The following is a 16,788-nucleotide window of genomic DNA, read 5'->3' on the forward strand; positions in this document are numbered from 1 at the left end:
ATATAAAGCATATTAAATAAAACAAATTTTCACACACCAAAACATACAATATCGAATACAAGAATACATAGAATATTGAAAACACTCCTCCACTTTGATCTTGTCAAGGGGGTTTGTCGGGTCTCAATCAGTTTGTCATAAATAATAGATATGGTGTTTTTCCGTGTGGATTTCAAGGAGAAGATTTCATCAGTTACACTTGGGTTACTTAAATAAGGGAAGTTTTCGCTGGTAAATTTTAAAAATATAAAATGAATAAAATAACTTCTTTCTTTAATGCATACAACAACAAAGATATCAGTTATAGGCAGAAAATTTGACTGTTTAACAATTTTTTCATTTAGTACTTGTTTAACTTTACAGCAAAGAAGAATTTTTGAGATTGAGGAACATGCATGATTTATTTGTATTATAAAGGTTATATTATTTTTTGTGGCAAATATCATATTGGCTCTCGCTGTGTAACAGGACTTCTTTGGTATTGGTTCTTTCCAACCATGTGGCTGAGGGCATGAGCATGCAACTGCTGAGTTGTACTTTCATATTCACATTTCTCTGGCATGCTTCATATCTATTAGTCATACAGCTTACAGTTATTACTAATCAGCTTAAAGCTGTCATTAGCGCATGCATACAGCCACATGCACAGTGCTGCCAGCATGTTGACACACGTGCAACCTTAACATGATTACCTTGAGACTTTTCAGTTGGGTAGCCGTTTCTGTACAATTAGTCCCATCTACCACTGTACATAGCAGACATTATCTTAATACTACCCTTAAATATTCCTGTTGCCTCTGGTTAGTTTTCTTAAAGGCAACAATAAAATCTTTAGACCACACAGTATTCATGTTTTACACACTAAATGAACTTTGACTTCTCAAGAAGTTCTTATAGCAAGCAGTGATGTTGTGTAAGCCTGATTTCTTTTTGACAGGTGCTTATTAAACTACTTGTTTATATGTGTGTCTGTTTGTATGAACAAAAGACAAACAGTGGGTAAAGAAATGCTCTCAGATCTGTACTACAAGTGAAGGACACTTCTTTTAATCCACTCTAATTCTACAGTGATCTATAAATCTGTGTTTTTTCTGATGATTGAATTCCAAAAATCTTCAAGAAATGGTAACTAATTAGGCATTGGAGGTATATATTTGATATGTCGCTGGAAGTTTCAGACTAAGCAAAATACATAGGGATTTAAAAAACACAAAACAATATAAAGTTCTTTATTTTTACAGTTATGGCTTTTGTAATTATAATCAAGCTGTGTGTCAACAGCAATTTTTGTATAATAGAGACCGACATTACCTAAAAAAATGACACACTGACACACAAGAGTTTACATTTGATAATGTGACTGTTAATGTTTTCAGAGTGGGCATTCATTTGTGACAAATGGACAATGGCTGTGGGTTAACAATGGACAGATTTAATATGAGTGGCAGTATGCTCTTAGCCTGGTCAAGATAACCAAATAGATTTTATATTTTTCTCAAAAAGCTAACCTAAACCTGTCTCTTGTCCAGTGCCAGAGGTTTTCACCATGCCCGTGTTGATGATGGAATAGTAAAATTGTGTTTGTATACTTTACAATTTATGCAAAAATCTGAATTTATTTGGTTTAGTGTTCTTGTAAAGCTAATTGATGAAATTCTTGAGTTGCTTCTGCAAAATTACACTTTAAATGTAAAAAAAAAAAAAAGACATCCGTTTTTACAATGGCTAGGGTCTGGCCCAGCGTGTTCTTTACTCTTTCCTTTTCATGTTTAATTGATCCTCAAGCTTATGCTTGAAGTGTTGAATTCCACATCACATTGGCTTCCCCTGTGTGTTTTTATTGGGGCAGGTGTCATGGTTAATGCTCTGTCCCGTGGGACAATCCAGACAATCCCCCCCCCCCCCCCCCCCCCCCCCCCCCACACACACACACACACACACACACACACAGGTTCAGGCAGTGATTGTGACCAGGTGTTGTTCAGGTGCACACTCTGTTACCAGTGCAGTGTGGGTCACAGGTGCTTCCAGCATTGCTGTCTCCCACTTTGCTGTTTGTAGCCATACACACACTGACACACATCTAACTGCAAGCTTTAAAGAGAAAAGCATAGTAGAAGTAAACTGGTATTAAAGGTATCTAAATGCAACATATGGTGGGCATGTGTGTATGATATATATATATATATAATATATATATATATATATATATATATATATATATATATATATATATTTATATATATATATATATATATATATATATATATATATATATATATATATATATATATATATGTGTATATATATATATATATACGTATATATATATATATATATATATATATGTATATATATATATATATATATATATATATATATATATATATGGTGTATATATATATATATATATATATATATATATATATACGTATATATATATATATATACGCTGCAGGGCGTGCTTATCTATTACTGTGGCCAATCAAGCATGAAGAGCTAAGGATGAACTGAAAGGGTGCAAATCCCATTTTTTTTCATCCCACATCTCCCCATTTTTTCCCCACATTCATGCTTTTCTCAGCTCATCTTGGCCCTGCCCAGTCCCTTCCATCCTTCCTTAGGTCTTGGCCCCCAGCAGGCGACTGGTGAGGCTGTCCAGCTGTAGAGGATCAGCTGTAGACCGAGTATGCCCCAAGGGTTGTCTCTCCAAAGAAGATAGGAAAGCAGGGGTATAGCCAAGTTATGATGACATAACAACTCTGTAGAACGCAGCTGCAAGGGTCAGAACACCACAATTATTTTTATGATGATTGGAAAGGTGTCTTCATTTTGCTTGTTTTAGTCATTTTGCTTCGTTCTTTACAAAAAATATTTCTTATCATATGTTAAATTCACAACCCCAAAAACAATCAGCTTAGCTTGTTTGGAGTCCACATAATATCATTGCATACTTCCATATATTTGTGGCTGCAGATGTTTTGCACAAGAATCGAATTTTATAGTGTTTTCAAGATAACTTTTTTTTTTTTTTTTTTTTTTTTTTGCTAAATACTGTTTAAAAGATGGTTAAAAGAATGGTAAAAAAAATGGTTAAAAAAAAAAAAGTCTTTATGAATCCTAGTTTTGTTACCAAAACCTATTGTGCTCCATACTACTGTTTCACTATTATTCTTTCTTTTGCCTTTCCCCTCCCCCATTCTTTAATTTCTCTCAGTCCTCATGCTGCATGCAGTTGATGCCAGGAAGAATGTTGCTTATTTAATACAAGTTCAGTGCTAAACAGGAAGTGATTCATTCACAGGGATTATCGTGAGCAGAACTGTTTAAGTCCACAGACTTTAGTGTTTGGTGTATTTGTTGGATACCTAGCATTCTGGCACGCTTATGTGCCAGAATGCTAGGTATATGACTTATGTTCATAGAAAAGTTGTATTGCTCTTTGAAACAATGTAGTGCATTGTTGTCATTGACTTCAGTCCCTCTAGATCTTACAGATGTTGCCTGTAGGTCATTAAAGATAAGTGTGGGTTAAGTTTAGTGTTTGACTTTATCAATACAACCTCATGCATGCATGAAATTGACCCCTGATCCCTGCATATTAATCTCGCCAACAGGAGCAAATCCAAGTTTATTTAAAGGTGGTAAAGCTTCCCTTTGCCACCTTTTCACACAAATACACACTCACGCACACACTCCTCTAACTCCCACTCCTCCTCCCATTCTTTTCAACTGTCACAACTGCTTGCCGAGGCACCCTGTATCCATGCTGGGTATGCTGGCAAGCAAAATACTAGATAATGTTACACTCCCTCTTTTCGGACTGTAGTGGATTGTGATTGGATAATGAAATGCAAACATTTGTTTCTTCCTTTACTCCCACTTGACAATGCCTGACATTTTCCCCTACGCTGGCACACCCCTGAGAGTATAAAATGTGGGAAGTATAGAGAGAAGCACATCTCTATAAGACTTGTTCTTTAAAGCCAAGGATATAAGAAAGTACTTTTTGACTGACTTAAAACCAACAAAACCCTTTTAAATGTCTGCTCCAGTTTGACTGTGCTTTTTCCACAGAGTGGTTATCAAAAGATTTATCCCATTCTGGCTGTCTTGGTGTTTTATTTAGTGCTGGCTAGAACTCTAAGAACGGGATTTATACTGATGCTGCATCTGCATAATGTTGGTTGCCATGTGCTTCATGTAGACGTGCATGTCTTCCAGACCCAGCGTAAACCCCTGCTTGCAGCGGGGTTAAGCAGAAGTACTCTGTTGCAAACGATTGGTTTATTATTACCATTTCCGGGTATTTATGCTGCATTTGTATGGTGAAAATGGAAGGACGCCATAACCATACATCCACCATAGGAGAGCACATTTTATTGGCATTAGTTGCGCCGGCCCTGCCTACCCTGTGCAACACTTTATATCCAGCTTAAGACTAAAGACCACTTGGGGTGGGGGCGAAGGGTGGAGGAATTCTGTATAAGGAAATATGCTCAGAGTGCAGTGAGTCAGTTTAGCATTACCAAACCATGTATCCATCCTTCCTTGTCCTTCTCTCTTTAAGTCCTGATTGTTTTTTGTATTCAACAGTTGTTTGGCATCTACAAAACATCAACTCATACTTTGATGTTTCACACTGGCTTAATTCTAATGACCATCAGGGGAATATTTCTTCAGCTTGTTAAATGTGTCCTTGTTTCAGTGCTCTCACAGCGAGACAGCGGCTAATGTGTGAATGTAAAAATGCAGGAGAGCAGGCTAGTGTCCCTGCTAAAGCAGCATCCATTACAGTGTTGGTGCTCACATGTTGGGAGACGTTTATTAGGGAGCTCATCGCCTTTCTCCTCTGAGAGAATGGATGTGTGATTATGAAGTCATCAGCTATGAACCAGCAAGGCTATGGAGAATCACCCCTCCTCATGTGTCCTCAGGGTGCCATTGATTGGTGACCATGTGTTTGTGCCTGATAGACTGTGAAATGGTTTGTTGCTACACGGCTGTGTCACACCTGCGTCCCACCAAAGTGATTGATTGGTTTGGTCATGTGGAATGTTCCCATCTGGTCCACAGTAATGCATTTTTTTTTCTTCATTTGTGAATAACAAGCGCTGGCAGGAGAAGAGTTAGGCTTAGAAAAAGGCAAAGGCCAAGCGAAAACATTTTCCCCTGTCTATCTCCCCCCCCCTTTTTATTTTTTTTTTTTAACTTAGAAAAAATTTAGATAGACACCAAACCATGGCTCCTGATTATTCTGGGAGGGAACAAACACAATCCAGAAATCCTTTACTTCTCACTTGAACAGAGATGGATTTGAGCAGAAAACAACTATTTAGTTTGTCTGAAGAACAGAAGCCCCTGGTTTTATAAGTCTGATATTAAGTTTACAGAAATCCATTTGTCATTTTTGTTGAGACTCCCTTTTTTCATCTGTACCATCTCCTGCCATTTTAGCCTGATATAAAAGCAATGGAGCTATCCCCTCTGCGCTTAATATGTTATTTTGCTTTTTATTCCTGTTTCTTCCCAAGTTGATTTCCTTTAATCCTGGTCCTCGCCTTTAATTGATCTATTCATTCTACCTAATGGCTAATTACACATCAGGCTGCAAGCGCAGATGCATTTATCATCCTAGTATGTAATAATCAGTGACATTTCAACAAAGAAAAAAATAAATATGCAAATAAGAACTCATTAACATTTGCTCTTGCTGTTTTGAATAATGTCACTGCTGACAAGGCTGTATGTGAAATTGATGTTGAGCTCAGGGCAAGGGAGACATGTTTCCTTGGTGTTTAGTGACTCTGTTGTATTCCTTCATCCTGCAGTTGTTCCTAATGTTGTACTGCAACCATTATCCAACCAGGGAGGAAGCCGATATGAAACACAACCTCTCTTCCCTGTTTTCCCATCCACACAGACCCAACCTTTAACCCAGCTAGCTTTTATTTATTGAGGGAAAAAAATCTAGTCAAAGCATCAAATAGAGTTGGCAGTTTAGAAAACAAAAGGAGGCAAATTAAAAGATATGGTGAAAGAGTGAGTGAGTTAACATCTGATGTTAGCCTCTATCTTCTCTGATATCCTCATTTCCAAGCAGCCAGACTGGCCAAAACTCGAAGTTTATATTAAGGACATTATCTCATTGATAGTTTTTTCTTTAATTTTCTCTTTTAGTTCCCCATATTGCAAACTTTCAAGGGACTCATTTGAAGAAAATAACACAAAGCTACGTAACAATATTTAGCAGTTGTGTAGTAAGTACAAACAATTTCTGGGTTGTTGGCTTTATTAGATTTACTTTGGAATGCAATAATTATCTTTCAGTTCAATAGGAGTAACTTTATATGGTAAGGTGCCATTGAAGCCACCAGACTGGAAAATAAGCCCAGACACAAACTCAAACTCCATGTTTCCTTAAGGAAAAAAATAAACCAAACAAGTAGACGCTTGATATGTTCATTTGGTTTCTACATTAAGATATTCTCATTCTGTATCACAAGCATGTTTTCATGGTCTTGGCTTTGTTGGAGCAAGGAAAAAATTCTACTTCTCTGCGTGAAAAAAAAAAGTCATTGGAATGCACATAAGAGGCAATGAAGTACTAATTGGCTGTTTTTATAGCAAGGGTTTTGAGTTGATCCCAGGAGATGCTTAGGTCACCACCACTCACATTATCAAAGCAAGGGGCTCAACACTATGCAATGCTATATTGTACTAACCCCCTGTAATCAATAAGGTCTTATACTGTGAATGACGGGCCAGCTTGCCTTTTGTTTTTGAAAGATTTAAACACCATGTGGTGTTTTTTTTTTTTTTTTTTTTTTTACTCCTCTATGAACATTTGGATAAATCCAACTGATCTGAATTAAACAAGACAAAAATAATTGAGAATAAAAACTACATTTTCCAGTGATGTAACATTTGAAAGATGAGATGCTATATGTTCAATGAATGCTTTACCATGTTTTTATGGACTCAGCATAATGCTCAATAAATGGAGATTAAAATGTTTTTCAGGCTGCACATGGTAAGATACCTCTACTATTTCTTTTCCCAATTTAAGTTGAATGCCCAAACACAAAATAAATGAGCCAGTAACTAAGTTTCCAATTGTGAAAATAATATAATTTTCAGAACCACTACTTAATTAATTGATTCTTACCGTGTTCTTCCTTATATCTCAGTGTAGATTCATCCTTGTGGTTTAGCTGCATCAGTTGCGTTGCACTGTTAAGAGGATGACTACTAAGCAAAATGTTGCTTCAGGATAATCAGTCATGCATTCTGACATCAGACATATGCTATGCTGTTGTTACTGCAGAATAAAACACTGAAAACAATTTCAAGCAGCTCATGAAACTTTGGAAATCTTTGTTTGCAGGACTTACCATGACTTTTTATTGAAAATAAGACAAACCTACAAATAATCCCAAACAAACAGGAAATTAGTTAGCAGTGATTTTCTTGACTGCAGTGAGAACACGTGCCAGAAATGAATCTATTAGTGCAGCACAGAATGGGTAAAAACAAGCCAGAACTGATAAAAAGCACATGGCTGCAGCCTGGAGTATGGAAAAAGCAGCAAAACACTGAAAGTATGAGGCACACAATTGTTGGGTTTGGTTGAATAAAGTGTAACTCCAAATGTAACAATACAAAATGCTATATTTAGCAGAAAGTAGGCACAGATGATCATCCCTGCTGTACCATTTGATAACAGTACAATACAACAGAGAGAAGCAAATGCAGCTAAGAGTGGCGTGATGATTTATGTCCTAACAAAATATTGACCTTTGGCATTGTAAGCTTACATTTTAATCAACACTAGAATTGTCTCACAACAAGAACGTTGAAGTCCTTGCATGACACAAATGTAGCAAAGCTTTAAAGTCTGTGAAATTACTTCCTCATAGCTGTTCACAGATGCTCTCTGTCCAGCTCGACCAAGACTGTGCAAATCAAACACAGTGGAGTTTTGCATGTGAAAAGCTGAGACACATGTAGGTAGAAGTTATAATCACTGGCAAGGATGCCTTTGCAGTATATTGATGCATAAAATCAATATTTTGATTAGGTATTATTGATTGTCATTAATTCAAATTATTGTTTGATAAATTAACTCTGAAAATCCCTACTCCAGATAGTTAAATAACTGTAAGATTTTAGATTTTGACTTATGAACTAGAACTTAAAATTGCAATAAAATATTCTGATAAATATAGACAGCTTTAGCTGTAAAATGTATTAAGATTATAGTTGCACCTTCACACCATTGAGTGCATCATCTTTGCAGAATATTCTGAATCTGTGAGATTTTTTCCTCCATTAAATATGATTTCCATTGCATGAGTTATGTACAGTTTTGGTAGCCTTCACACTAGGATTTTGATTATTGATGCAATTGCATAAATAGATACAAAGACAATAGAAATAAATGAAAATAAACAAATAAACAAATATTTTAACTAATAATGACATGGAAAAGTAAATAAATTGAACTATTAATACAGTAATAAATTTCAACTATTAAAAATAACAAAATAAATAAATAAAATCTTTTGTCAAATTTTATAAGTTTCACAATTAAACAAATATAGTTATTTATTGACATATTAATTTGTTTATTGACCCATTTTTATATTTCTGTACATTCATTCATTACCCGAACCGCTTAGTCCGATTAGGAGTCGCAGGGGAGCAAGAGCCTATCCCAGCAATCTTTGGGTGCCAGTCCATCGCAGGGCTAATGAAAAAAGACAAAAAAACATTCACCCACTCCTAGGGACACTTTAGATTAACCAATTGACCTAACATGCATGTCTTTGGATGATGGGAAGAACCCGGAGAGCAGAGAACATGCGAATTCCACACAGAAAGATTTAAGCCTCACCCCAATTGAACCCTCGACCTTCTTGCTGTGAGGCTACATTGCCAATAACTACGCCACCATGCAGCCTGTACACATCTTTCTGTACGTTCTGTTAGTCAGGAAGATTTTTTTCGCATGATGACAAAAATTGATTTACAAAAATAAACGCAAATACAAACTCTGAAATTATTCGTAAACATTTATTTACAGCTACAGAATCTCTGTAGTTTATTATTATACCCAGAAATGAAAAATGACTGAAAACAAGTCTGCAACACATAATTGCAAATGCTTGCAACTTCACTTTATTCTATTGTAGGAGTGTTCCCTCATTTATCAACTAATGTTTAAACCTGAAAATTTGAATCAAATGAGGAAATATTCAACAAGTAGTTAAGAGTTTGTTTTAATTAAATGGAAAATTCACTTTAATACAGTGACCTATTTTCCTTTTAGTGTGCATTATTTGTGCGTCAGACAGGAGATTGTGTCACCAGATGATATTTTATTCAGCTAATTTGGGCTCTGCTTTAGAACTGGCCAACCCAGCAGATTGTTTCACTTGATATATTGCTTTGTTCTACTTCTGTAAATCTGATTTCTGTAAATCTGGAAGCAGGTGTTGTTGTTGCATCATTGAGTAATTCAAGATACCACACGGGGATTTAATATATATTTTATTGGCACAGATTATTGGTTATTTGGTTTAGACAAAATATTAGTGAACTTTTAACTTAATAAATTTAATTTGGTAAGGATCGTGATTGAGTGAAGTGGTTTGAGCTACTACATCTTCAAACAGGCTTTTTAACCCTTTAACTTTCACATTAACAAAAAGGCCAGAGAAAAAATTTTCTTTGTGTTATTCTGTTTGTTTTGGACAAGAATAAACAGAATAAATGTTTTTTAGCAAATGACTGAGATGTTCAAAAGAAAACTTTAAAATTTATGTAACAACAGTGAAATGGTTGAAATTTGAAGCAGCAGTGTAATTAACAAACACTTAGTTAGAGTTTTAGATACCTAAACCAATAGGTAGAGATGGCTCAGCCAGGTTTATTTTAAGAAATTCATCAAAGTCACTGTAAATTTACCTGTACCAAATGGTAGACCAGTACCTTAAAGGATTAAAGAGACTTGTTCACATTTATTCTCTGCTATGTCATTTCATATTAAGATCTTGTACCCTGTTTGTGTTCATTGCTATTGTTGCTCTTTTCCTAATTTGTAAGAAATTAATTCAGGACAACTAACAGAAGTGAATTTACTTTGCAACTCTTCAAAGTGACATTTAACATACATAATATTAACTGATTTGTTACTCTCAGAAGGACATTAAGCATTTTGCCACTTGCGACACTACTGCTCCCTGTTTTGCAAATCTGTGCCAATAAAAGAAAGCAGAATTAGCAGTTCCTGTTTAATTGCAACCATGCATGCACTTAACACCGCACTGATTCTTACACATAGTCCGTTTTCATAGATTTTGTCACATGTTTATGGATGCTTTGTGCTTAGAGGTGAACGTCGTGGTATCCATACATTGTGTTTGCCTGAAAATATATCTGTGTCTTCAGAATTTCCTTAGTTGTGGTTCAGAAAAGAAATACTATTTTTAAGGTAGCAATCAGACACTAAAGGTTATGTACTTAAACCAGCTGTGTCACAGTCTGTACTGCAGCTTCAACTGCTGAGTGTGCTGGAGAGGTTGTAAAATCAGCTATCTAAGCTACAATAACTGGCTTCCTGTAGGTTTTGGGACACCTGCATTAGCTGGCTTTTTCCCCTCAAAGCATCGCCAAAACTCTTCCCTTAAACCTTAAATACATCTGGATTTAAGGAACTGGTACTTTAATCGTAACTGTATAAATACATTTATGTAATCAGTATTTCCATATTGAATAGACTACGTTATCTTTAGTTAAAGCTTTTAATCTCAGTCTTCTGAATAAGTTCCATTTAAACTTAGCTCTCCCTTAAATAACAATACATGTACATATACACAAGTATGTGTATATGTATATGTGTACATATGTATATATATATATATGTGTGTGTATATATATATATATATATATATATATATATATATATATATATATATATATATATATATATATATATATATATATGTATGTGTGTGTATGTATGTGTGTGTATGTATACATCTGTAGGTTGTTTTCTTTCTTTTTGTTTTTGGGTTATTTTTTAGGGTTTTTTTTTCTCTCCCTTTTCTCTCCCTTTATCTCTTTCACTTTTCTTATGAGGTGTTTTTTCTCCTTTCTCTTTCTGTCTTTCGTCTGTCCTCTCTGGTCCAGCAGTACAAACTCTACAATTCAAACAACAATACAAAATAAATATAGAAATAAAATAAAAATTCAGAAAGTCAAGGGGATCATTATATCTATAAAGCTTCCCTTGGCAGAGAAAATTTGCTCAGCAGAACACAGCATCCAGACCATCATTCTGCTTGCCTAAATGCTGGACAAGACAAAAAAACAAAAAAAAAACAAAAAAAAAAACAATACTGTTTTTTCTTGGCTTTACCAAATCCAATTCCTGTTTAAATAACGTGGTCAGTAAGTTCTTTAAATAAATAAAAAAAGAAACAGATTTGATTTCATGTCTACTCTGTTAGGTGTTCATCCAGAGGTTTATGAAGAGCAAGAGACAGGAATAAAGGACATACAATCAAGATTATAGACTGATTGAAAAGAGGGGATTACTGATGCCCTGAAATATGAAGTGGTGTGTTTGAAAAATAAACATGAAGCTAAAAGGTTAAAGTTATATCTATATATTCTCATAATTTCTTCTGTTAACTTTGTATTTCATTTTGAAAAGCACATACCTTCATTTACAGCAGACCTGCTTTACTTCAAAGGCCTGCTATAGGCTTAAATGATTTTAACTAAAAACACCTATATAACATTACATTTCTAATACATTGAGGGGTATAAATACACAGAACCAAAATGAGACACAGGTGATATGGGTGAACTAAATGTACCCAGCTGAACTAACGAACAGAGATAAGACTTAATAGGAAAGGCTACAAAATAAAAGGACAACCGAGAACTGAGAAAACTACACCACAACATTTCAGTTGCTGTCTCTTAAAGACTCACTTTTTTAAAGGCCCATTCTGCTTTGAAAGTCAGAAAAAATGGTGCACAAGACAGCATCTGATTTTTTTGTTTGGAAAAGAAAAGCATTATTTTTATCCATAAACACGGTGATATCATTTTGTATAGCAAACTACAGACAGGGTGTGTTGGGTAGTGTAGGACCAGTGTCTTTTGTTAGAGAGGAAAAGTCCCTATGGAGAGTCTGGGCTCTATGGTTTGGCGTGCCTACAAAACAGAAAGGAGAAAAATTCTGAGCAAGACCATAAGATAGCAGCAAGTTTTGGGATGAGGCAGCAGGACTGATGGTATGAGTTAATTAACTCTTTGATTATACAGTGTGGTTTTTAGCAGTTTAGTCTGCTCCAGAGGATGTCAGCGGACTGTTTTTTTTCTGCTGAGCATTTACTTGTTTGTGGGCTTGTGGTGCTGCCATCTCTTTGTATCATAGTATAGACCATAACTGCTTTCACAAACACATCTGTGGGACCTGAATTACAAAAGTGACCCATCAATTATTTACATCAGAACCAGTGTGTGTGACAAAACACATGCTGACAATGAATATTTAAAACTTGCACTTGAGTGGACCTTTTTTTCTGGAGATAACTTGGAGCTTAAAAAAGGATTTCACTAAAGCACCTTTACATATTAGACAGGGACTAAAGAAATTAAAATTCTCACAGGAGTAGATGTTTCATCATCCTGCCATAATAGTGAATGTTGGTGGTTACCGACAACTTAATCCTATTCCCCTGTGCAAGGGCAATGGCTCAGAACAGTATCACTCATTGTTACAGAAGAAGCTTTGCCTGTAAAACCATCTTCCCTGATTTCCTCGGCTTCCCTCGTCTCAAGAGACAGTCTTCACAAATGCAGAACAACTGTCTCCTGCAGTACTGCTCAGATAAGCACAAGCGAATTCTCTTAGATGTGCTTCTGTTCACCTGCGCTCTTGAAGGCAGCATTCAGATCAGTCATTGTGTAACAAAAGATCCAGGCTGTGCAGGTTTTTAACTTACAAAAAAAATATTTACCTTGTCCCCAGAGTGAACAGAATTTAGTTCTAGCACTTGTGTCTGTTGCTAATATTTGGAAGGCTGACAAAAACTAATGTATGATGCTCTTAAAGTTATTCATCATTGTCCCTGAGGAGCTCTCGTTTGTTTGTTTGTTCTACCAGGGCAATAAAAGTGCTGAGTTTGGATGTTGTGATGTGTATGATTCATGTGAGTTGTCTGCTTAAATTTTTATTTTTCCCCAATTGGGTGCTTGAGAGCTTTTCTTTGAGTTTTGAACACAGGGTGTGACACTGATCAAAGAATTCTGTCAGTTGTTACAATCTCTGTAATTATTCACTTAATACATCCTTTACATGCTGAAAACATTGTAAGTCATACTGTTTTTACTGATTTAACTGATTTAACTTTGCTATGAATTATCTACATGCCTGTGAAAGAGATTTATAATATAAATATAAATCACCCAGTCATTCCATTAAACAGTTTGCTTACTTCTTTTTTTTTGTATTTCTTAGTTGATAGTCACAATGTGGCATTGTCATGCAATGCAGAGTAGAAGTAATACAGCCATCCATCCATTTTCTATACCGCTTGTCATGGAGGTAGCTGGAGCATATTCCAGCATGGTACACTTTGAACAGGCCGCCAGTCTGTTGCGAGGAAGTAGAACAATTGGGAAAGCTTTAATATTTATCAATATATTTCAGTACTGTCGTAGTAAAAGCTTCACTTTTGTTATAGTCTTTCATTAAAACTCTCCATTCTTCTTTTCAAGTCCACCTTAAAAATGTCTTTTTTAAAAAAAAATTATTTAATTATTCACACATGACATCTTAAGGTCTTTGACTGAGTACCGTCCAGTGTCTTTGCAGATTTGTGTTTTGAAGCTTTCAGTTTAGCTAATTCTGTCACTAATTATAGAGCTACAACAGACAAGGCTAAAGGGAAATGGATATAATAGGTTAAAGATGCAGTTTTTCCAGCCAGACTAATGAGAACAACCTCTGTTGGGGAACAAAACCATGTTAAACTTGACTTTAAGGTATTTCCTTTAAAATGAATGAGTATTTGGAATAACAGGATTTTCACAGCACATTTTTATTCTCACCAGCAGTACAAGACTGTGTAATAATAGGGTGGAGTTAAATGTAAAACCTTTGCAATGGTTCTGATGAAAAACCGTTTTTTGCAATATGAAGAAGCCGTTGCAACTGTGATTTGAGCATTCATCATGCAACCAACAGTAGATCCTGCTGGCTAAAGCAACTAAAAAAAAGCAGCTTATTACAAGATTTTCAGGTTTAAGTTTTCATAAAGCATAATATTAACAATCTCTACCGTCTCTGTTTTGTTGCAGGTAAATCAGAGAGGGCCTCCTTTGTTGGCTATGGGAGGGATCCTGGGGCATCTGGTTGCCAGGTGAGTTTGTCATCAGAGGTTCAGTTCTTGTTTCTAACACATCCATCTACATATGTAATACAATGATAAAATCAAACTTGTACTCGAATGAGCAATAAAATCTCAACAGACCTGTGATGAAGTTAATGTAACTTTAAGTAGTATTGGGTACCCCAGTTTAAAACAGTAGATGGTTGAATGACAGGTAGACATACAATAGAAGTTTATAGTTATGTAAGAAGTTGTGTATTACAGCGTTTTAGAGAATGACTACGTTTTGTCAGTAATTTTAGAGCTAAGGAAAAACGGGTGATGTCAGCACAACCTACCAAGGTCTTTAATTTTAATGAGCTCTTTTGAGTCATCATCACAAAAGTCCAGATGATCATTAATGCTTCATAAATGCCCCTCAAACATTGTGCCAACAGCCTACCACTTTGAAGACAAAAGAAAATAGCAAAATAATATTATATAACTGCTTTTGTACTTTATGTAACAAAGGCGTAGAATACATTTTTTACATTTTCTACTTAATTTCTGACTATATTTATTATAAAATCGGCTTTTATAAACAAACTTCAGTGACAGATAGTTCAGACTTTCTCTAAAATAATACTGCACTATTAACTAATAATAGTTTTTGGTGGGAATAAACAGAGAAAAAAATTAATATTGTTTTGTCAACTAAATGAGCAGATTAACTAAAGGAGATAATTGATCTCATGATCAGTTTGCCACATGACAAGTACCTGTAAAAATACAGTACATTATGATCTACATCAGGGCTACTCGTTTTGGTCCTAAGAGGGCCACAGTCCTGCAGGTTTTCAGTGTATCCCCGGTCAGACACACCTGACTGAAATTAATGAGTCCTTGTGCATTACTTCAAAGGCTGGTGGATTCATTTAATATGAGTCAGGTGTGTTGGTGCAGGGAAACATTGAAAACCTGTAAGACTGTGGCCCTTGTAGGGCCCAATTGAATAGTCCTGGCCTACATAATTTCCAACATTTCTTGTGACTTCTAAAATGAAGAATATATTCTGTTGGTGTTTGAGTCAGACCTGGTCATCCACTGTGTTCTGTCTGTCATGGCTTCGGTATTCATTAGATGAGCTGCTTATGATTCTGATTACATTTAGTGTCTGAATTTTTAATCTTTGAGTTACAATAGCTGCTGCAAAATGTGGAACTTGATATGTAAATTTGCACCGACTCAACATGTGAAATGGCAAGCATTCAGTGGCAAGTGTTTGATTCCTGATTCTTGTCTGCCTGCGTGTGCCCTCTTCTCCAGAAGAGGCAACAGCCCTCACTAAATGACTGCACTGAAATTGTTAAATCAGAAGAGCTCACTGAGATAATCAAGGATCCAGATTTACATGTTGTTCTATTCTGCATGAGTATTAAGGAGACTAGCCTCAGATTTGCTGCAGGGATTCAGTATCATTGAGCTAAAGGGGGTCTGTTTTGTTGAACCATGTGAAGGCCTTAGCACATGGACAGGTTGTCACTTTACGGAGTAGAACAGAAGATTTCAGTCTTTGTACTTTGCTAAGACCTACATTTCAGCTCAGACAAATGATCCTCATTTCTTAGAAGGCCACGTCATGTATCCATTTTGTTTTTCATTTCCACATTCATTTAAAAATGTTAACACCTATTTTTTTTATTTATCTAGTTTTTTTTGTTCAACTATTGTGCCGTGACAAATGATCAAGTTTCATCTAACTGGTCAAAAAGCAGCTCTGTGTTTACCCAAACAGGCCCAGGTGTCTCAATGAGTAAAGTGAAAGATCATACATTTCTTTTTCTTGTGTTTGTCTGATTTCTATTCAAGACACACTGACAAGATGGACTTTATATTACTGATATGGTTTGTTTTTTTCCTTTTTTTTTTTTTTTTTTTTAAAAACCCCCAAACATTTTTGGTTTGTGGTTTAGCTTGTGATGCTTGCAGTGAAAAAAGTGTACCTTGGCTCAGAAAAGGTTGAAAAACACTGATTTATTTAACCCTCAAATTAGAAGTTGCATCGGTAGAAAGGTCTAAGTAGTTTTGTGTGTCAATCCTCAGCTTGCAAAGGGGAATCCCACAGGGCACGTGTAGTGAGTTTTCATGTCAACTACTACACATCACTCTGAGTAGTACTCACATGATCCTTGCTTTTTACAGCCGATTACTGTAATTAGACCAAGCTCTTAATTGGCTGCTTAACCCAGTTAGTTGAGGCGGCAGAGGTCAAAAAGATAGTGGTGATAGAAAGATCCAGTGAGCTTACAGGGGCTGACAGTATGTCTTTATCAGCTGAATTTGATTTGAAATACGTCAGCACCTCTTTAGATATGAGCTCTGCAAAGTCATTTACAGT

General features: G+C 35.7%; 1 protein-coding gene across 1 annotated transcript in view; it reads left to right on the forward strand.

The window, feature by feature from the left end:
* The window catches only part of tcf12 (transcription factor 12), an 81,997-nt gene that overhangs the window by 30,110 nt on the left and 35,099 nt on the right, over positions 1-16,788 (forward strand). Inside the window, exon 6 of the mRNA XM_079246913.1 lies at positions 14,380-14,441. Coding sequence (XP_079103039.1) covers positions 14,380-14,441 — 62 coding nt within the window. The remainder of the gene's footprint in view (positions 1-14,379; positions 14,442-16,788) is intronic.

Source organism: Telmatherina bonti (assembly GCF_933228915.1).
Source record: "Telmatherina bonti genome assembly, chromosome: 1".
NCBI classification, from domain to species: Eukaryota; Metazoa; Chordata; class Actinopteri; order Atheriniformes; family Telmatherinidae; genus Telmatherina; species Telmatherina bonti.